Here is a 21,894-nt window from a genome sequence, read left to right as displayed (position 1 = left end):
AGGATGGTGTGTTTTTCTTGGTGACTCTCTTATTTCTTGAAAGTGTAAGAAGCAACATACACTTTCCAAGTCTTCTACAGAGGCTGATTTGGCTTCATGGGTTATTCAAAGAGTTCTCTATTTCAAATTTCAGAGCCCACAAATCTCTATGCTGATAATACTAGTGCCGTTCGTATTGCTTCCAATCTAGTATTTCATGAGTGCACGAAGCACATTGAAGTTGATTGTCACTTTATTCGTGACAAATATCTCAGTAACCTTGTTTCTCTTCCCTACATAGCTTCTGCTCATCAGATTGCAGAAATTTTTTATAAAAGCTATGTCTTCAGCTCGCCATAGGTATCTTGCAACCAAACTTATGCTCTCCACCCAGCATCAGTTTGGGGGACAGTGTAAAGATACATGATATGATTCTTTCATTGTATAGCTGTTATTTTTGTGTACTATTTTCTTTACATGTAAAGCTCTTTCTTTCTGTAAACCTACCTTGTATACGTCTCCAATTTTGTGTATTTATATGGTCTTCTACATGAACACGAGATATAGAATTTTACGAATTTACAATAGCAACAATAGTTTGAGGAACAAACTTGAATTTTCAATTTATAACAACAATTCTAGTAACATTATTTATGCTTAGAGATTATTAGTTGTGAACTCAAACCGATTTAGTACCTAAAATAATATTATCTATGAGAATTATTTGTTTACAAAATATTGATTATAATAGGGACTACTGTATTTGATATTCATAGTAAGGTATCCAAAATTTACCTCAGCTTTGAATGCTCTTATTGTCGATGATCCATCCAATGCCTCAGTGAAAGATGCATAGATAGGAGATCTGGAAACACTGTCCAGTCTCCGTAGTTCACGTGATGTTGACCTATAGTAGAACTGAGAGAAATGTTAACTTAGACTAGTCTAAACAATTCTTAAGCCATGTCTGTTTCCTTTTATGAGCCATCGATAATAAGTAAATGGAATTTCATTAGAACTTCTATCCAAATACTGTACCTTTTGTCATATAACATGATTGAAGTGCAGAACAGTAAAACATCTTCGTTTATAAAATAAAGAAAGAACACAATATCAATGCCTGAGAGATGATTGTATCAACCTCATAGTATCCAGGTGAAAATCTGATAGTATACAAGTGATATATAGTGATAATCTATCCCTATCATGGACCTAAATTAGTTTCCTTTTACATAACTAATCAGTTTATACTTGTTCTTTTACATAAAGCAAGCTAGATACCTAATTTTCATGAAAACAATGCTTTTAATTATTAGGAAATCGTACCAGATCATCATTACCTTATCAAGTAGTTAAAATGCATTGTGAAAAGTTACATTGTCAAGCTGTTAAAAGGAAATTTAAGAATTTAGATTTAATAAGGACAGTCTTACATTTTACTATTTAAGTGCTAGGACTTCCTTAAGCATGATTTCTTTTTTCATAATTGCACATTGTATCCGATTGGACCCGACCAATAAATGGTGCCTGCCTGAGGATGAGAAAATACAAAATAATAGACATTTTTAAGTGAATTTTCACAATGTGGTCTTTAGACCTTTTGCTCGTAACATTTACAAGATTCACACCTCTGACCCCATTTAGTTGGGATTAGGCATAGTGAGTTGAGTATTTGCAACCTTCAAACCTCTACCAAAATAAGTTAATACCCATATTTTTCCTTCTTTTTTACACTTTGATTCTTTGAACTGAGAGCCATCAAACTTTTGGTTCATCCCTTGACATGCTTGCCACAGTTTGACTGAAGAACTCAAAATTTACCCTTAGATAAATTTCAAGTTGTAACTATATCATAATTATTAACAAAGCTTATGTCAGGGAGCCCATGACCCCCTCCTTGTCATAATACCACTGAGCTGTTTCACTTAAGTATCATCATGGCAATGAAGAAACACTGAAAATCAGGGCTGACCATTGGAAAGGTTCAGGCAGGTTGAGCTGGGGTGTCTCAGTATCTCAGGCTACATGCATGTGCAAATCTTCCTAATCAAGAAAGGGACAGGGCCACAGGGGTATGCTTTTCTAAGGTCAGTCCAACTATAGTCAGGTGTGTTGAGACATGGTATATACACAGGTTTTGGTGATTACTAACTGTGTCTTCAATAAGAAAAAGTCTATTTACTTGTATTATCTGACCTCACTTGTTGTCTTGTAAGTGTGCTGGATAGTTTGTAAGCAATGGTTCCTTGGATTCTCAAGCCTCTATATTGAGCTTGGCCTCTATTTACTTGTATTATCTGACCTCACTTGTTGTCTTGTAAGTGTGCTGGATAGTTTGTAAGCAATAGTTCCTTGGATTCTCAAGCCTCTATATTGAGCTTGGTCTTCCAATGTGTGGCAGCAAGTGGCAAATTCATTGGTTACCATTTGCCCTTATGTAAGTCCACCCTAAAGGCATGAAGTGTTTCTACACTTCAGTAAATCCATCTGCGGCATGTGGTGACACTCAATTGGCATCATTAAGAGAACCTCAGTAAGTTCATCATTGTGGCCTGATGATTGTGAAGCCAAATTGGACTCGATCAAGCTTCCATCAGTAAGATCAATAATTGGAAATCGTTAGAGCAACAATTGGGTTAAGAGCGTTAAGTGATCATTCAACAAAGACTTCATCAATGGTGATGTTTCTCTGTCTTAAGATTTAATGTTGTAAATTGTAATCTCTTGTAATACTAGGCATGCATGTGTAAGGTGATTCTCTACACTAGGACATTAATTACTCACCAAAACCAAAAAGACCTAACTTGAGCATTTGGTACACCCAGACTTAAGACTTTTTGGGGATTTTGCCTTGGAAAGCAAATTGCTTTAAATTGGGTTTCTGACTTAAAATATGTTGGTAAATGTGTTTGAAACTGTGGTAAAAATCCATAAAATCACAACATTTTTGGGGCTGCCAGTCGACCTGTTCCTACCGATTGACCAGCTTCCTGAGAGGCCTTAGGATCAATTGACTTGTGTACAGATCGACCGGTAACAGCCGGACGATGGGTCCCAAGAAGGCTTGATAAGCCAGTTTGAGCAAGTGGTTGGTGCTCAAGCGAGCAACGGTTGATGTACTGGTCGGCCGGTGCTCAACCGTTTCCGAGCAACAGTTGAAAAACGGCTAGATTTTGGCAACGACCATTGAGTACCGGTCGACTGGTAGGGTCAATTAATCGAACGGTTGGGCAAAACTTTTCCTGTTAGACTTGGTCTTTGAACTGAATTTTGGGCTCCTTTTGCATTCTATTTAATGACCATATGGGAGCCACTTCAACCAACAAGAGATGTTTGCTAAGAACAAACCAACTCAGGAATTGTATTTCACTTCACTGACCAAGCTTGCTTACAACTGAAGAGAGCCGTCCCAATTATAGGCATCATGGTTCAAGGTCTCAGTTTTGGACCTGGTTTCGGCCAAGCAGAAAACAGAGTTGGGCTGAGAACTTGGTGAGTTGGTGTATTTTTTCTTTTCTGAACTCAAAGCCAGGTTTTGGTGGGTTTTTGACCTAATTAGGTCATGAAACTTGGTATACAGTCTATTTTGGGCCATTTAAACACAATGACACTATCAGATTTTGAAATATCGAAGTTTAAATAGAAGTTTGACTTCGGACCCTAGGTTGGTAGGCTACGACGTACTAATAGGCCCTATTCTACACATAATTTAGTAGTAGAAAGCATACAATTAATGTAAAATACTGAGATAATAACGAGATTTCACTGAGATACCAAGATAATACCGAGAATCCGAGACCTTGAGTCGATGCTGTTTCCTTTAACTTTGTCCTCTGTCTCATCTCAGACCTTAAAAAAACCAAGATATCTCGAAGATCTCGGCGAGACCTCATTCCATGATAGGCATATGGGTGGACTTAACACACTTACAAGAACATGGACTCAAAAAGTTTACAAATCCACGGACTTAAAGGGATTACAAATACACGGACTTAAAAAGCTTACAAATCCAGAAATCACACAATACATGACACATACAATGCTTCTAGAAAAAGGAAAATACAAAATCAGGAGGAATCTTGCCATGTCTCCATTTTTTGTCTGGATGAATCTTTCTTCTTTAATCCGTATCCCATCCCATATCATTGTCATTATCGTCCCGTGTTGGAGAAGGGAATGAGTGGGTGCCTGATTATAAGTGTTCAATAAGCCTTTCGACGAGTGGGTGCCTGATTGTATTCTGAAGAGTCCATCCGTAAGAGGTGTTTCCATAATTTCTTTTGGAGTAGTGGACGGGTTCACATGGTTTTGTTCACACATGAGGCACTTGAAAATTTTCCATCCTTCCTTATATTTTTGAGTTTTCCTATTTTACCCTTACTCCCATTTCTACTCTGTTACAACCATTCATAACTTGCTGCCAATTCTGATTTCTGCCCTAATAACTTGCTGAAATTAGACTACTACATCTCTGAACTCAATGAGTTAACTTCCAATTATCAACCCTAATTTTAGTACCCTATTCATGGTTCAAGAACTCGGTTTCGGTACTGGTTTCGCCCAGCCAAAAAACCGAGTTGGGCCGACATCTCGTCGAGTTGGTGCATTATTTTTTTTTTGAACTCGAAGGCTGATTTCAGTAGGTTTTAGACCTAGTTTGGGCCTGAAACTTGGTACTCAGCCTATTTTAGGCCATTTAAACACAATGACCAGATTTTGCAAAAACAAAGTCCAAATAGGAGTTTCACTTCGGACCCTAGGTTGGTAGGCGACGACGTACTAAAATACTCTATTCTACACATAATTTAGTAATAGAAAGCAATCAAAGCATTCAATTAATGTAAAAAAAACTTAAATAAGCATTAGAAATGTAATGTAGGGTATTTTACATCAATCTTAACATATATGACAGCCTAGAAAGTGTCGTCATCAGCTATCCGAAGGTACCCTATCCTAGGGTATAGAAGAGGCGGTTGCAATGGGAATAATGGGATTGATCCATTGCTACTGCCAGAAGGCAAGTATGGCTGGGTTGGGACTGTGAATAGGTCGTCAATAAACCCTAACCCAATGTTCCGAGCGTCTAAGTCATGGCCATAGTGTACTAACTGCGGCTGCCCATAGCCACTATATTGGGAAACGGTGCTCTCCTGGCCATAATCATAGTCAGGCTGAGATGTATACTACGACTGACGCTCACTAGTAGTATCTATACTCATGCTTCTGAAACTTTCAACCATGGTCTTCATACTCATGTCCTCATCCTGAGCTTGTCACTGTGTGCGACGCGGGCGTCTCCTATACATAGCAGGGGCACCATGGTCTTGATCCTGTGTGGCATGAGTATACTGAGTCAACCTGTGAAACGTATCGGCTCCGACTCTGTTTGTTGCCCGTATTGGTATTGCTCGCGCATCCCATCATGACGATCATCATAAAAACCACCACTCACCATGCCACCACCACCACCACCACCACTGGTTTCCCTGTCAAGTTCACCGAGACAGTCGAGTTTCTATTGAGATCTTGACTGTCTCGGTTGAGATCTTTCCCCTTTTAAACATGGGTTTGGTTCATCTCGACCGAGTCCGTGTAACTTTGTATTTTGCCTCCCATCTTGACTCGCTAATTGGAAAAAACGAGGTTTAAGTAAGATCTCGGCAAGATCTCACTGAGTTCTCGAACCATGACCCTATTTACCATAATACCCTAACTCCTACCTCAACTAAGGATCAACCAGAAAACCTATTTTCTGTCCCTTATTAGACTGCAACTTTCAGCAGGCCTTTCCTGTCACCATACTCCATATCAGAACCCCATTAGAGCCCCCCTCATTCCTCTATTTGTTTGTTAACCTTAGTTTCCCAAGTTTGAACCAACCTTGGAGCACAAGATCTTGTTTGGCTATTGGTTTGAGCAATCAAATTCAGATATATAATGTTCAAGCTTTTGGGATAAGAGGTTGTAACAGATATATAATGTTTTGGTAAGAATTGGGTATAATTAACAGAAGGGGTTAGGCTACTCCATTGTGACCAAGTGGTCACAGGTTCGTGTCTGGAAACAGCCTCTCTGCGAAAGCAGGGCTAAGGCTGCATACAATATGACCCTCTCCAGACCTCGCAGTGGCGGAAGCCTCATGCACTGAGTACGCCCTTTTTTTCTGGGTATAATGAAGTTCTTATTGTAGTTTGATTTTTAAGCGGTATGTTTAGAGTATCATGTCAATTTATTATTTTGGTAAATAGTGCTATATGTTAGTATTTTTAGTAAATAGTGGCATACTATTTGTAGCAAATCCAATTTTACTATTTATTGTAAGTTTTAAAAAAAATTGAAAAATAAATGCCAATTTCTATTTTGGCTTAGGATTGATGATTTAGGTATTGTGTTGCAAGGATCAACAGGATGGCAGTTCGACTGCTGAACATGGAAAGAGATCTCAGTCGAAACCAACCGAAACCACTGAGATATCTCGGTTTCGGAAGAAATTGAGACGAGTTAAGCAGGGAGTTTAAAAGGTACAAGGTTTCGGTTAAAACCAGTTGAACCAACCCAAACTAGCATTTAAAGTGACAAGTTTCAATTGGAACTTGCCATTTCTCACAAGTTTCGATCGAAACACATGCTGTCTCGGTGGTTTTGACATAGGGAGTGGGAGTTTGGCTCAAAAGTATGGATTTCTTCACACTGTTTCGTCTTTTGGTGCATCTACAAGCTACATCAACTCTCTTAATGTTTTTTTTTTTTTATATGTAACTCTCTTAATGTTGGATCGAGGTGAGCCTTTATTAGATGAGGATGGAGGTCGAACCAACAACTATATTGCTTCATAGATGGGTGCTAATGCTGATGATTATATGGAAACAGAGAGCAGAGTTCATTCACAGACCCCACGTCCATTTGAGCCACACCTTGGTAGTAGTGGAGCTGATGATGGTGGTGGTATGAGGATTGGTGGGTATTATGATGATAATCCCAGATTAGATTCCTTACGCAATGAGGAGGATCAGATGTTTCAGTAGCAAGAGGCAGATCCAGAGCCATAACCACAGAGATTCATAAGGGAGAGTCAATTTACTCATACAACTCAAGATGAGAATCATGGTGCACGTATTTACACTCGACGTCTTCGCAAACAAGGACTTGGACCTATTGATGAGGCATCCGAGATGGATATATCTATCTTGTCTGGAACTATGGAACCATGAGTTTGGGGGATACTAGAGGATCTGGGCATTGGCGCACGCCATCTTCATAGCAGATACCCTTAGTCCATCACAACATCATGATAGTGGCTTCGAGAGCGTCGGATAAGCATCATATGTTGGGTATGGACCGTATGGTGGATATGCTGGTGGACCATCCTTCGAGAGCACCGGTTCATTTGGATATGGGAGTGGTCATGATACATCTGCTGCTAGATATAGATATGGGCATGGGTCAGGTGCTGGGTCATCCTTTGTTGACAATATCTTTAGGTATCCATCCCAACCATGTGTGTCGGTTCCTACTTCTTACAGTCACGGTGAGCCCTTCCCTAGGTTGGGATATCTTATACTAGTTGATAATGAGGCTTATAGATGGGCAGTTATGGACTATCAGAATAATTGGGCCCAAAGCATATCATGGGATACATATGTGGTACATTCAGAGGAACGGCTCCGAAATATTCAATGGTACGCAGCTTGTGGATTGGACCCACCAAGAAACTCCACATGGAATTGAGCGAGTGTTGAGCACCTTAATGTTTTATTTGGATAACATGTATTAATCAGTGTTCTTGTACTTTAACTTTATGTGAACTAAGTATTTATAATACCAAATTTAGTGTATCCTTCAACGTATACTAGTAAACTTGGGTCAATAACCACAAGTACCATTTTGAGTGTTTTTTATTTTATTTTATTTTTTTGAAAATAGTTCATGCATTGTGTTTAGAATGTCAAAAATAGGCTGTATACAAAAAATCAGACCTAAAAAACCATTTATGGGCCTCAAAACCACAATCTGGAGTTGGCTGGGAAAAAGTACTAGGTTTTGACCATATCTCGGTTTCGGGCTGGTTAAAACCAGGTGATGCAGATTCATCACCCAAATGGGCTTATTTTATTTGGAATAAGTCTAGGGTTGAGTTATATACATGTTGGGCCTTTGATCCCATGGGTTTTCTATGTAATAGGCCATTTTTATGGGCCTAAAATATGGGTACTAAGTTTACTTACGGGATTAGTTAGTAAATTTTTTTTTTTTGGTTAGTGGTCATGTGATCACTTAAGTGATCATGTGACTTGGTTAAGTGGTCATGTGACTATTTAATTGTTATTTAAGTTGGGCTGGATTAGGACTATATAAGTGTAGCCATGTTTTGAGTGTATTTCCTTTGTTATTCACTTTCCCAGTCAGTTTAGGTTACCTAATAGGTTAAGGATTGGGTTAGGCCTTTCATTTTTAGTGTAGGAGTCCATTTATGAGTCTTTTATATAAGGTTGTAAGGCGAGGGGGGGGAACATTGAATATCAATTTTGATATTAATGAAAGCTTCTGCTTTTCATCTTGTATTGAAGATCTGTTTTGTGTGCATGATCAAAGCTGCTAAGCTGGTCGGACTGGTGTGTAATCCAATCGACACCTTGCTGTGTGAAGCCCGGGTGGTTCATTGGTGGGATTGGTGTTTGATCCAATCGACACTCTGCGGTGTGAAGCCTGAGTGGTTCCTCTCAAGTTCTACTTTCAAGTTCAAGTTCAAGATCTGATTTTTATTCAACTTCAAGTTCAAAGATTCAATTTTTATTCAAGTTTCATCCTCAAACAAGATGCTACCAAGAGTAATCTGCTATTACAGTAAGTTTGAGACATCCCCATCCCCATACTTCTTCTTCTAATCCTCTACATCCCCAACCCTCATTTTCCCCCTTTTTATTTTCAATTTCCCAACGACCATAATTCTGTCCAGACATAACCAACCATCAGAAATTCATCAAACTTCAACCACTACAACCCCTGCCCATAAGGAGAACTCGATCTCCCTTGCTGCCCATTCCAATTTCCAACTACTGAAACCCTAATTCCCCCCCATCTCAAATCAAAACCCAAAACCCTATTTTCTACCCAGCCCAAACCAACCGTCAGAATATTCTACAAATCTGACCAATTATCCCTCATACCCTCCTAGGAAAACCATTCAAGTTTGGTTAACTTCTGTCCAGCCAAATCCTAGAAATCCATCTTTTCCTCTTTTCCAAAACCCGAAACCCTAACCCTAATTGGCTGCCTATTCAAGTTTAGACGTTTCCATCATTATAACATCTCAAGACCTTCACTGATAGACTCCCCTACCTCAACTTGACAGAACCCATACATCAAACCCTAACCCTAATTTCACCAAAAACCTATTTTTGGCCTAGCCGATTCACCTGTTCATAACAGACCCTGGTTTACTTTCTCCTAGTTGGTCCCCTACCAATCTAGGACTACATTACCAGGTTGAAACCCGAGATTTAGAACCTTGCTGCTGAATGCAGGCTTGTGCAACCAATATCCCATTTCATTTTCCTAGTTCTCCTGTTCTTGCAGATGGACCAGCAGACTGATCATTCTGTTGGTCACCAGTACCCAAAGATTCTGCATCCATTGCGAGAGCAAATATCCCACTTTTGCAGGGTCCTATGCATCCATTGCATTTTCACAAAGACTACAAGTGGTCTAATTGTGGTTGTGAGCCAAAACAAGGAATGAAAGTAGGCATGTAAACGGATTGGATTCGGCTCGGATACGGATCGGATGTGATCGGATCCGGATATTCCCTGGCTGAATACGGATACCTCTAAATGGATTCGGATGCGGATTGAATTCGAATTTTCGACCATCCGTTTACATCTTTGCCTTGTGTAACCCGGACCTTCCTCCCCCTTGCAGATACAATTCACTCTCAATCCATATCTCTTAAATCATGATTCTCTTTTCCTCATATTCTAGAACCTGTTGAATTTTCAAAAACCCTCAAGATCATTATTTACTTAATTTTTTATTATTAAGTATTTAGATTTTTTTCTGGACGGATTTTTATCGGAGTATTTCTGGATATTTCTAAACGAATACAGATGTCCCTAGGGCGCGTTTTATCTGCCTTCGCTAATTTTTACGGGGAATGTACTAACTCTATCGCGGAGCTTAGAGCCATGCGAGATGGCCTCAATCTTTGCGCAGAAATGGGGTTCAAAAGTTTCCATATGAATTCTAATTCGGCATTGGCTGTGTAGTGTGTTACTAACAAGAGATGCAACGTTTGGAAAGGATGGTATTGGTGCAACGAGATTGTGGTCTTGATTGATACCCTTCAGCCCAGACTCCCTTCACATTTAGAGAGGGTAACAGGGCAGTGGATTGGCTGGTGAATTATGCTTGTGAGATGGCGTCAAACACGTTGTTTAGATCTGAAATTGATCTTCCTCTTGGCCTTAAACGGATCACCCGCGAGGATTCAATTGGTTTACCAGTCTTGAGGAAATAATTCCTCTTTTGGCTTTTGGGGTTTTCTTTTAAGGGAGCGAGTTTGGATCTTGAGAGCTTGAGAGATTTCTGTTGTCTCGGGTTGGGTAAGGCGGGTATGTCCCCCCCTTGTATTCTTTCAAAAATTTTTTATTTGATTATTAATATAATCCTAGGGGCCAGCCCGGGTCCCAGAGAATATTCGGGTTTAAATAAATAAATAAAGAAATAAATACGGATGTCCCTAAACAGATATGGATGCGGATCGAATTTGGATTTTCGGTTATCCATTTACATCCCTAAATGAAGTATATAACAAGAATTTCAACACTTGAATAGCTGTAGATGCACTCAACTGAATTTGGTCGAGATAGAAAAATAAATTTCCCAATTGACAATTCAAGCTCTGATAGGGTAACTAGCCTATTCCAGTTCAATTAGGGTGATTTATGTCATACTAAATTATTTCCAAAGTAATCTCTATCATTGAACCATCAGAAATAAAAAATAAACTTCTGCTTTATACTATTAGCAACACATAATTTCATCTCTAGTTAAGTATATAAATTAAGACAATATGCCATGTCAATATGAACATAAAAGACAGTATCCAATACCTGTAGCTTACTATAGATATACAATAACGGCAACAGTAGGAGCAAGAACAAGACCTGCACAAATCCCTTAATGTCTCAAAATCACATTTTTATAGCCGGATATCATTTAATGGAATTCAACAAAAGAAGCACCAATGATTTCAGAAGTACCTGTACATATGTCAAAACTATTGCAATCCCCATAAGACCAATGAAATTAGCTAAAAGAATGTTGAGAATGAATGGAAGTGAATCGTCAATGGTGTAAAGATCTGAGGACAACCTGCAGACCAGAACCATGTTAAGTTTTAGAAACGAAGAAGAAGGAGAAGAAGAGAGGAGAAGAGAAGAGCTAACACGGTTTGGTGATAAATCTGTTATGTCTCAAACTAGAGACTAACTTGCTTATATTGAAAAGAATTAGAAATTACACAGGGGCCCTTGGCCTTATACAAATAACAGAAGAAACATAAAATACATGGGGTTATGTACAAGAATACCCCTGAAATTACTATTCTTAACACTCCCCCTCAAGCTGGGTGGTATATGTCATACATGCCCAACTTGTTCAACAAACAGTCAAAGTGATGAGTACTAAGTCCTTTGGTGAAGATGTCGGCCACTTGTTCATTTGTCTTCACAAAAGGAGTGCAGATGGTCTTTGACTCAATCTTTTCCTTGATAAAATGTCTATCAACCTCAACATGCCTTGCCTGTCATGTTGCACTGGGTTGTGGGCAATACTTATGGCTGCCTTGTTGTCACAATATAAACTCATAGGTTTAACAATCTCAAATCCCAATTCTTGAACGAGTTTCTTCAGCCACAAGATTTCACACACTCCGTGAGCCATGGCTCTAAATTCGGCCTTAGCGCTCGACCTAGCCACCACAGGTTGTTTCTTACTTCTCCAAGTAACCAAATTTCCACCAACAAAAGTACAGTATCCTGAAGTGGATCTTCGATCAGAAATAGTTCCAGCCCAGTCAACATCAGTGTATGCTTCAATCCTCAAGTGACCATTTCTAGAGAAGAGAAGACCTTTTTTAGGGCATGACTTTAAATATCTGAGGATCCGGTAAACCGCATCAAGATGTCCCATTTTGGGTGCATGCATAAATTGACTTACCACTCCAACAGCATAGGCTATGTCAGGTCGGGTAAGGGAAAGATAGATTAGCTTGCCTACTAATCTCTGATATTTTTCAGCATCTACAAGAGGTTCACCATAATCTTCCCCTAGTTTGTGATTCTGATCAATAGGGGAGGAGACTGGTTTACATCCTAAGTATCCTGTCTCTGTAAGAAGATCAAGGACAAACTTCCTTTGACAAACATTGATCCCTTGCTTGGATCTTGAAACTTCAATCCCCAGAAAATACTTCAATGGACCGAGATCTTTGATCTCAAACTGCCGAGCCAAGTAAAGTTTAAGCTTTGAGATTTCAGCCTCACTGTTTCCCGTGACCACAATGTCATCAACATATACAATAAGAGCTGTAATAGTGCTGACCTTCCTTTGTATAAACAAAGTATGATAGGCTTGACTTTGGATGTATCCATTCTGTAGGATAGCTTGTCTAACCCTCTCAAACCAAGCCTTAGGAGATTGTTTAAGGCCATAAAGAGCCTTCCTAAGACGACACATTTTTCCATTGCTACTAGGATGCTTGAACCCAGGAGGAGAGTGCATGTAGACCTTTTCTTCTAAGTCACCATGTAAGAATGCATTCTTCACATCAAGCTGGTACAATGGCCAATCAAGATTTGCAGCCATTGAGAGGAGAACCCGAATGGAATTATGCTTGGCCACTGGAGCAAAGGTTTCCTGATAATCAATGCCATACACCTGGGTATAGCCCTTGGCAACCAGTCTTGCCTTATATCTCTCTACAGTACCATCAGACTTGAACTTGACTGTGAATACCCATCTGCATCGAATAGGAACTCTCCCCTTTGGGAGTTCAACAAGATCCCAAGTGTGATTCTTCTCAAGGGCCACCATCTCTGTATTCATTGCTTCTCTCCATTTTGGATTAGCCAGAGCCTCTACTACATTCTTAGGAATAAAGATGGAGGAGATAGCCACAGTGAAGGCAACACCTGTAGGGGAGATAGAATCATAGGAGACAAACTTGGCAATGGGATTAGTACAAGCCTGAGTTCCCTTGCGGTGAGCAATAGGAAGATCTAAGTCTGAGGATGTAGGAGTAGAGGAAGGTATACCTGTCTCAATGGATGGAGGCTCAGGATGAGGAGACGAAGAAGGATTTTGGCAGGTCTTCTTTATAGGAAACCATGAAGAAGGGTTTCTCTTGTCCTTTGTATACACCAATAGCTCCCCCTATTCTCTGTTCACCTGTGCACTCGGAGGCTCCCCCTCAACAACAGTATCCGCAGAACTTTTCTTTCCCTTGTCAATCTGAAAAGGGGAAATGGGAACAAGAGAGGAGGAAGGAAAGGAAACAAACTCAGGAGCCTCTTCAACCTCACCATCAAGAGATGAACACTCCCCCTGAAGAGGTGACTGAAAATACGGGATGGTTTCAAAGAAATGGACATCTTTGGCGATAAGCCACCAACGGGTAGGAGGGTGATAACATGTGTATCCTTTGGAGGTAGAGGAATACCCAAGAAAGAGGCACTTTAAGGCCTTAGGATCCAATTTAGTGCGGGCAGATTTGCTAATATGAACATAGCAGATGCAACCAAAGACCCGTGGGGGAAGGGAGAAAGAAGAAGAAAGTGAGGGTAAGACCTCAAGAGGGAATTTGAAGTTTAAGACGCTGGAGGGCATATGATTGATAAGAAAGACAGCAGTGAGTAAGGCATTGGACCAAAAGGTTTTTGGAACATGCATTGTAAACCAAAGGGACCGGGCCACTTCTAGCAGGTGGCGGTTTTTTCTTTCAGCAACCCCATTTTGTTGAGGGGTATCAACAAAAGCCACCTGGTGGATAATGCCATGGTAAAAAAAAAAGACTCCAAACTACCATACATATACTCTCCACCTTTATCAGAACGGACAATCTGAATACAAGTTTGAAACTGGGTATACACCAACTCATAAAAATTTTTAAATGCGGCATAGACATCACACTTTTGTTTCAGGATATAAACCTAAGTAACTCGAGAGAAGTCATCAATGAAGGAGACAAAGTAACGGAAACCACGTAACGAAGTAACGGGGGAAGGACCCCAAACATCAGTGTGAACAATGTGAAAAGGTGAAATAGATCTATTACCAGAAGATGGATAAACTGTCTTACAACTTTTTGTAAAAAGACAAGGTTCACAATGAAAAACATGATTGACAGGAAAAGAGGTAAATAAATGTGGCAAGAGTTTCCTCATAACAGAAAAAGAAGGGTGTCCTAAGGTCGATGCCAAAGCAAAATATCCTCCTGTGTGCGTCCGCCATGTTGCCCACACACATAAGATTGAGCTTTCGCCATAGGGGAAGCACAAGTGTCCAGAACATAAAATCCATCAGCCTCACGTCCACTGCCAATCACCCTCTTCGTCACCAATTCCTGAAAGAGACAATGGGTAGGAAAAAAAGTGACAAAGCAGTTCAAAGATTTAGTCAATTGGCTAACTGAAAGAAGATTAGTAGCAAAGTTGGGAACATGAAAGACAGACTTCAAAGGGATAGATGGAGTAACTTGGACATCTCCCTTACCCGAAATGGAAGAAAGAGAACCATCAACAATTTTTACCTTATCTTTCCCAGAACAAACAGAGTAGGAATTAAAAAGTTGAGACCTACCAGTCATATGGTCTGTGGCCCCTGAGTCAATGACCTAGGGAGTGGTGCCAGAAGAGGTAGAGACCTGTAGAGCAGTGGAAGTAGTGGTAGCAGTAGAGGAGGAACTATCCAAGTGGGCTACAATCCGACGAAAAGCAGCTATGTCTTCCTTGGAGAGGGAGGATGGATCAGACTCATGAACCCCAACATGGGCCTTAGGCCCATTCTTCTTCTGTCCTTTCTGTCCTCCAGATGAAGTAGAGGATGGTTTCCCATGAAGATCCTAGCAAAACTCCTTCTTATGCCCAGACTTGCCACAGTAGTCACAGGAGAATCGACCTTTACCAGCCCCCTTAGTGAAGGGAGGACGGTCTTGTGGAGTGGATGAAACAAGAGCAGAGTGCTCAACAATGGGGGTGGTCTCCATAGCATCTCTACGGGTCTCCTCACTCTGTAAATAACCACACACTTCCTCCAGGGAGGGAAGACTTGGTCGGCTAAGGATCTGCAGCCTTAAGGGTTCAAACTCAGGGTTAAGACCTCCAAGAAGGAACAAGACCCTCTCCTTCTCAAACAACTGATGCACTTTAGGCTCATCAACAGGACACAGCTTGAGGTCTCAGTAGTGATCATACTCCTCCCAAAGTCCCATAACAAGACTATAGTACTCAGAGATACTTTTGTCCCCATGGCGCAAGCTAACAATCTGTTGGAGAAGTTGATAAACCTTTGTAGAGTCCCCCACTCTATCGAAAATACGAGCAACACTATCCCTTGTCTTTGGCAGTCTCCTTACTCATAAACCTTCTTCCAATCTCCGGCTTCATCTAAAAAATAAGCCAAGTCATCACAAGGGAGTTCTTGGTTTCCCATTTGGAGTAACCTGGATCAGTGAGGAAGGAGCCTTAAAGCTTCCAAATATATATCCCAACTTCCCCCTAATCCGAAGAATGAGCTTCATAGACCGTGACCAATCCAAGTAATTATGATTGTCAAGCTTGACAATATGGAGCTGAACATTTGGATTCTCATATGAAGGGGTTAAAGGCAAGGCTGCTGCAATAGTTGGGATTTCAGATGTCTCAACAGTTTTTTCACCCATTGTGACTTCAAAGCAAACACTTGGAGGGACCAAACAACAGAACCACAAGCAAAAACAGTTGGTTCTCAAGAAACAGCAGCAAAAAACAGAGACAAACTAGACCAAAAACCTTGAAATAGCTTGTAGAACTTCACACAATCATCAAACAGCAGCAGAGTAAAAAGGAATAACCTTCCTTACCAAGAAACGATAGTAGATAGCCCAAAAAAACTCCCAAACCAAGCTCTATTGAAGTGCTCTGTTGAATCAACAACTCTGGCTGGCGGAAAAAAGAGCAGAAATGGCCTGGCCGAAATGCAGTTTTGACCCTTAGCAGCTTCCAAGAGGCTTGAGGGAATACAAGGGGATGAAAAAGGGCTTCCAAACAAAACTAGAGCACTTGGTTGCTCTCCATTTGAATTGCAAACAAGAAAGAAACAGATCTGAGAAGGTATTCTAGGTTTTCCTTCAAAGATCAACAAGAAACAAGGGAAAGGGTTTGCTCTTCACCTTCCAAGCAGCCTTCTATCACCTTCAAACTCCAGGAGCAAGATGCTCTGATACCATGTTAAGTTTTAGAAAGGAAGAAGAAGGAGAAGAAGAGAGGAGAAGAGAGGAGCTAACACGGTTTGGTGATAAATCTGTTATGTTTCAAACTAGAGACTAACTTGCTTATATTGAAAAGAATTAGAAATTACACAGGGGCCCCTGGCCTTATACAAATAATAGAAGAAACATAAAATACATGGGGTTATGTACAAGAATACCCCTGAAATTACTATTCTTAATAAATATGTATAGGAAAAATATTACAGGGCAAGAAAATTACTTAAAAGGCATTAGTCTAACCTGTTCAGTATTCTTCCACTTGGTGTTTGATTAAAGAAATGTACAGGTGCATTGACAAGCTTATTAAGAAGCTTGTTATGAACCTGAACTGCAGCACGCAAACCACCAAAAGCAAATGAGAATGCCCGTACCAAAGTCAAAAGGGAATTTGAAATGCAGAAGACACATAGTATAACCTGCATACCAATATCTACACAATCAGAATAGAAAAACATTTCTCACCAAGTGAACTTGTTGTTTACTGATTTGTCAAGTATTTATTCATGTTCTTTTAAAGCACCTGATACTTGATATTAAATTTAATTCACTTATAATATTCTTGGGATAACTGAGAAAGTCAATTTAAATACTATCATTTGTTTATAACACTCAAGGAAACAAGTGATTACCAGATAGAAGGATGTGGAGTACATTGTATGATGGTTTCCTTTTATATTATCAACCCAGTGAGAAAGCCACAGATCATTTCCATTTCGAGATGCTTGCATTAGGACTGCTGATATGCATATGGCTATAGCAATTGGCCAGCCAGAAAATGCGGCATAATTTCTGTTCAATACATAGGCATGAGAAGAATGTAAAATTTTATAATCATAACTAGCTGCTGCCAAAGAACATAGAGAACATACACAAAGCATATGTCTCTACTTGAGAAATATCAAAACTACAATATTAAAGAAAACCTCAAATCTCGTCAAACAGAACCTATTGTTCACTAGTAAGAGCAATAGAATTGCCGGATTTAACAGTAGAAAGAAAAAGAAACCCAACATTTGTATCATAAGAAGGCTTAAATTCACTGTTCAGCATTTCAACATTGTTATTTTTATTTTAAATTTTAGAAAAAGAAATGAAAATAAGTTTTGGATATCACCAACACATAGTCTCAAGGGAAAGGATGTTAGAAGGAAAGAATCCATTCTCCCTTCCAAGATATGGGTAGTGATCATATCACCATCTAGGTTTTCTCTTTTTATCAATAAATTTTTGTGTTTAATGTCCTTTCCCACAAGACCAGTGGACAATCAGCCGTGCTGAGATGTTGAATTGACATTGTCCTAAAATTTTGGATTGTTCAAAGAGTGCAGTGGAGTGGTTCCCTATGTCCATCTGATGGGATTTTTTTTTTTTTTTTTTGATTCTTGTTATATTTACTGGGCGACGGATCTATCTAGTGGTTAAACTGAAAAGCCAGCATATGTGGAAGTGGTCGAATTTTTCAGCTATCAGCAAGAAAACTTTGGATGCAATGAATAATATACATGGTAAAAGTTTTGCTCATGTCAAGAAAAGATTTTGATAATATAAATTAGATGTATTTAGTCTGATGAGTTTCTATAGTTAGAGTCCTTTAACTTATTTTGTATTTTCTCTCCTTAGGGAATCTTTCCCTTTTGTTATTTTCATATCAGATTCTATTTCACAGTCCAATCAATAAAAGAATAGGATAGAAAAAGAAAAATAAAAAACTAGTTTAAGAAAGAAGTGTTGCAAAAGATATTCAAAAAATGTATACTTGTATACACTGAGCTCAACTTTTCCCTCTTTTCTCATCTCAATTTCAATTGACTCTTGTGCTTTCCCAGAAATGTTCACACCATTTTCCTCCTGGATATTTTCTTCAGCTTTAGCCGAAGTGCTTCTGCCATTTTCTTGTCTTACAACTGGAGATGAGATCTTTAATTCTTTTTTTGAAGAGATAGTTGAATAGGGAGATACTGAAAACTCCGATAAGCTTCCCACCCACTTCATATGTCCTTTTTCCATGATCACAATCATGTCAGCAGAAGATATTGCCTGTAGTATGAAAACAAATATTTAAATATCTTTTGCAACACTTCTTTCTGTAAATGAAAATATTCTAATTCTGATGAACATATGCAGAGCTCAACCAGATCTTGCCTCAATTACCCAACCTTGGAAGGCTAATGATCTCAGCTAATTACAAAACAAAACTAGGCCTGTTCCTTACCATGATTACAAGAAGCACATTATGTTGAAAGGAATTACTTATAGTGAAATTATATGGGAGTATGGGTCTTGCAAAATGATATCCATTATACTTCAAAAGAATCTTGGGATAACAGAGGAAAAATTATCTAGACCACTGGTAGATCTCTTTCCTAAGCATACACTAATTTTCTAGTAGATGAGAACATGGCTACATATCTAGACTGTTAAAGAAACAGACCAACATCTATAATTGGCTACAGACAAAAAATTCATTGTAAGATTCTTATGGAAAATTGGTTAAATGCAGACCAAGGAACTGGATACATGGATTTCTTTCCAGAAAAAGGCACTTATGAGAAAGTCACTGTCATCCAAACAATCTTTAGAGCTAATCCAATCCAAGAGGGGAAAATGGCCTCTATTACTGAGTACAATAAGCATCGACTACTAACATCTTGAGTGATCCTCTAATCATATAAACTGCCTTCAGTAAAATAATATATTTGACAGTGTGAAGCCAAATGATATTTCTTGTGAAAAGTCGATCCATCATTTTTTTCTTGACGGCAAAGAAAAGGGAAGTTTCAGAATATGTAAGAAAAACATCTACATCAATTTCTACATTACAGTTAAAAAGAAAAAAGGTGCCTAAATGAATCCAACATAAGTAACAACTAATACAAATAAACACCTTGCCTGGAAATGGGATTTGCGTTTGCACTTCCATGTCTTCCATTACCAACTACTATTCCCCTGATTTTTTCTGTTCCTTAAAGTGAGTTATTTGAGGATTTCAGACAAGAACCATAACAGAAATAAATTCATGTTCAACAAAGGTTGAAGGAAGAATCAGCCAATTTGTGATGTTAGAGAATCAGGAGATATATGTTATTCGAATGTCCATTTGTTGTTCAGGTGCATTCACCTATGTTAAAAGTTTAAAAGTAAGTCTGAAAAGGCATGGCCAGAAGAGATTGCTTGGATGTATGAAACTTTTAAGGGAGATGCTGTTGTATGCCTGCAATTAGAAAGATAACTTTGTTCTTTCATATACCCTGCTTGGGAGGAGATGGATAAATGAAGATCTGAAGGTACCAAGGTAGACAGTGATCAAAGCTGCAGCTCTTCCATAAGATTTTGCTAGGGCTTTGAACAAATATAACAATTCTCTTCTAATACTGGTTGATCCCAAAGAAATACTTACATTCCCTTGTTTCCAGGATATGGTTAAAATCTACATCCTCACAAGTTTAATTGAATGCTTCATTTATTTTGAATTTTGTCCCTATTTAGAATACTGGGTTTAGTAGTAATGAAGGGGGATATATTATAAATGCTATTTTCTGTCGGGGACTTGTATGTAAGCATGTATAAGTTCTGTCTTTAGTAGTTATTATGGGTTTTGTCCTTACTTGCACAACAACAATAAACTCAGCCTTATCCCAACTTAATGGAGTTGGCTACATGGATCCAATCAAACAAAGTAGGTAAAAACTGCGAAGTGAAAGAGAAGAATGGGAAAATGAGATGAGAAGTGAAAAATGACAAATGAACAAAGGGAAATACAAGAAAAGTGAAACAGGAAAGAGGCACAGCCCAGCAAGTCAGGAGAATCTCAACTAAATAGGGTCTGCTACATGGATCCTTGCCCTCTAATAGGCTCTATCCGAGGTCATACAAGGCACGAGACCTAGACTATGCATGTCCTGTCTTACAACTTCTCCTATGGTCATTTTAGGCCCACCCCAAGCTCTTTTAGCTCCATCAATTGGAATCATATCACTCCTCCTAACTGAGGAGTCCCTAGGCCTCCGTTGAACATGGCCAAACCACCTTAGACGACTCTCTCGGAGCTTGTCATTGATTGGAACAACTCCCAGGTCAGCTCTGATAAAATCAGTCCTTACTTTATCCTTGTTTTTCCACACATCCATCTTAACATCCTCATCTCTGCCATACAAAGCTTCTTAATATGACACTTCTTAACTGCCCAACACTCTGCCCCATACATCATAGCCGAACGAACAACGGCCCTATAGAATTTTCCTTTAAGCTTTAAAGGAATACGTCGAACACATAGCACTCCGGACGCACCTCTCCACTTTAACCATCCCACTTTAATTCTCTGTGAGACATCATCTTCTATGTCACCTTCCCTATTTATGTTTGACCCTAGATATCTAAAATAGTCACTTTGTGGTATCTCTCTTTCCTCAATTCGCACCATGTCAGTATTCATCATAGTGTGACTAAAATTACACCTCAAATACTCCGTCTTTGTTCTACTAATCTTAAAACCTCTTGTTTCCAGGGTTGATCTCCATAGCTCTAACTTAGCGTTAATCCCTGTTTTTGCCTCATCCACCAAAACGATATCATCGACGAAGAGCATACATCACGGGACCTCGTCTTGAATGCTCTTGGTTAGGTCGTCCATGATAAGTACAAAAAGATAAGGGCTTAAGGCTGATCCCTGATGGAGCCCAATTGTAATTGGGAATTCCTTACCCTAACCTCCCCACAGATCTCACACTAGTCACAACGTCCTCATACATATCCTTTATTGTATCCACATATTTACTCGATACCCCTCTCTTCACTAGAACCTAAAGGATTAAATCTCTAGGGACTCGGTCATATGTTTTTTCCAGGCCAATAAAGACCATATGGAGGTCCTTCTTGCTATCTCTATATCTTTCCATAAGCCACATCAATAAGTAGATAGCTTCAATCGTGGAACCACCTGGCATGAAGCCAAATTGGTTCACCGAGATATGGGTCTCTCTTCTCAAACGAGCTTCAATAACCTTCTCTCAAAGTTTCATAGTGTGGCTCATAAGCTTAATGCTTCTATAGTTATTGCAACTTTGGATATCACCTTTATTCTTGTAGATCGGGACTACAATGCTTCTCTTCCATTCATCTGGCATCTTCCTTGTGTTCATAATAATATTAAACAGATTGGTTAACCAATAAACCCCACAACTTCCAAGGGTGTTCGAAACTTCTATCAGAATCTCATTTGGGACTGGGTTCTTGCCTGTTTTCATCTTTCTTAAGGCTTCTTTAACTTCTGCCATACTAATCTTTCTTACATATGTATGCCATGTGATGTCTTGAGGAGAGATGTAATTGTCTGGATCATTTCTACTCAACCTATCTCCATTTAGAAGGTCACAAATGTACTCATCCCATCT

The 21,894-nt window shown here is 39.3% G+C and overlaps 1 protein-coding gene across 4 annotated transcripts in view; it reads right to left on the bottom strand.

Annotated features, from left to right (window-relative positions):
* The window catches only part of LOC122656414 (ABC transporter C family member 13), a 139,975-nt gene that overhangs the window by 34,266 nt on the left and 83,815 nt on the right, over positions 1-21,894 (bottom strand). For all 4 annotated transcript variants that reach the window (XM_043850917.1, XM_043850918.1, XM_043850919.1 and 1 more), the window contains exons 23-28: positions 18,261-18,541; positions 17,134-17,293; positions 16,745-16,920; positions 11,238-11,349; positions 11,088-11,141; positions 775-897 (exon numbers count right to left, since the gene is read on the bottom strand). In XM_043850917.1, the coding sequence (XP_043706852.1) occupies positions 775-897; positions 11,088-11,141; positions 11,238-11,349; positions 16,745-16,920; positions 17,134-17,293; positions 18,261-18,541 (906 nt within the window). The remainder of the gene's footprint in view (positions 1-774; positions 898-11,087; positions 11,142-11,237; positions 11,350-16,744; positions 16,921-17,133; positions 17,294-18,260; positions 18,542-21,894) is intronic.

Source organism: Telopea speciosissima, chromosome 3 (genome assembly GCF_018873765.1).
Source record: "Telopea speciosissima isolate NSW1024214 ecotype Mountain lineage chromosome 3, Tspe_v1, whole genome shotgun sequence".
Classification (NCBI taxonomy): Eukaryota; Viridiplantae; Streptophyta; class Magnoliopsida; order Proteales; family Proteaceae; genus Telopea; species Telopea speciosissima.
Note: the sequence above shows the minus strand (reverse complement) of the source record. Positions and strands in the feature narration are given on the sequence as shown.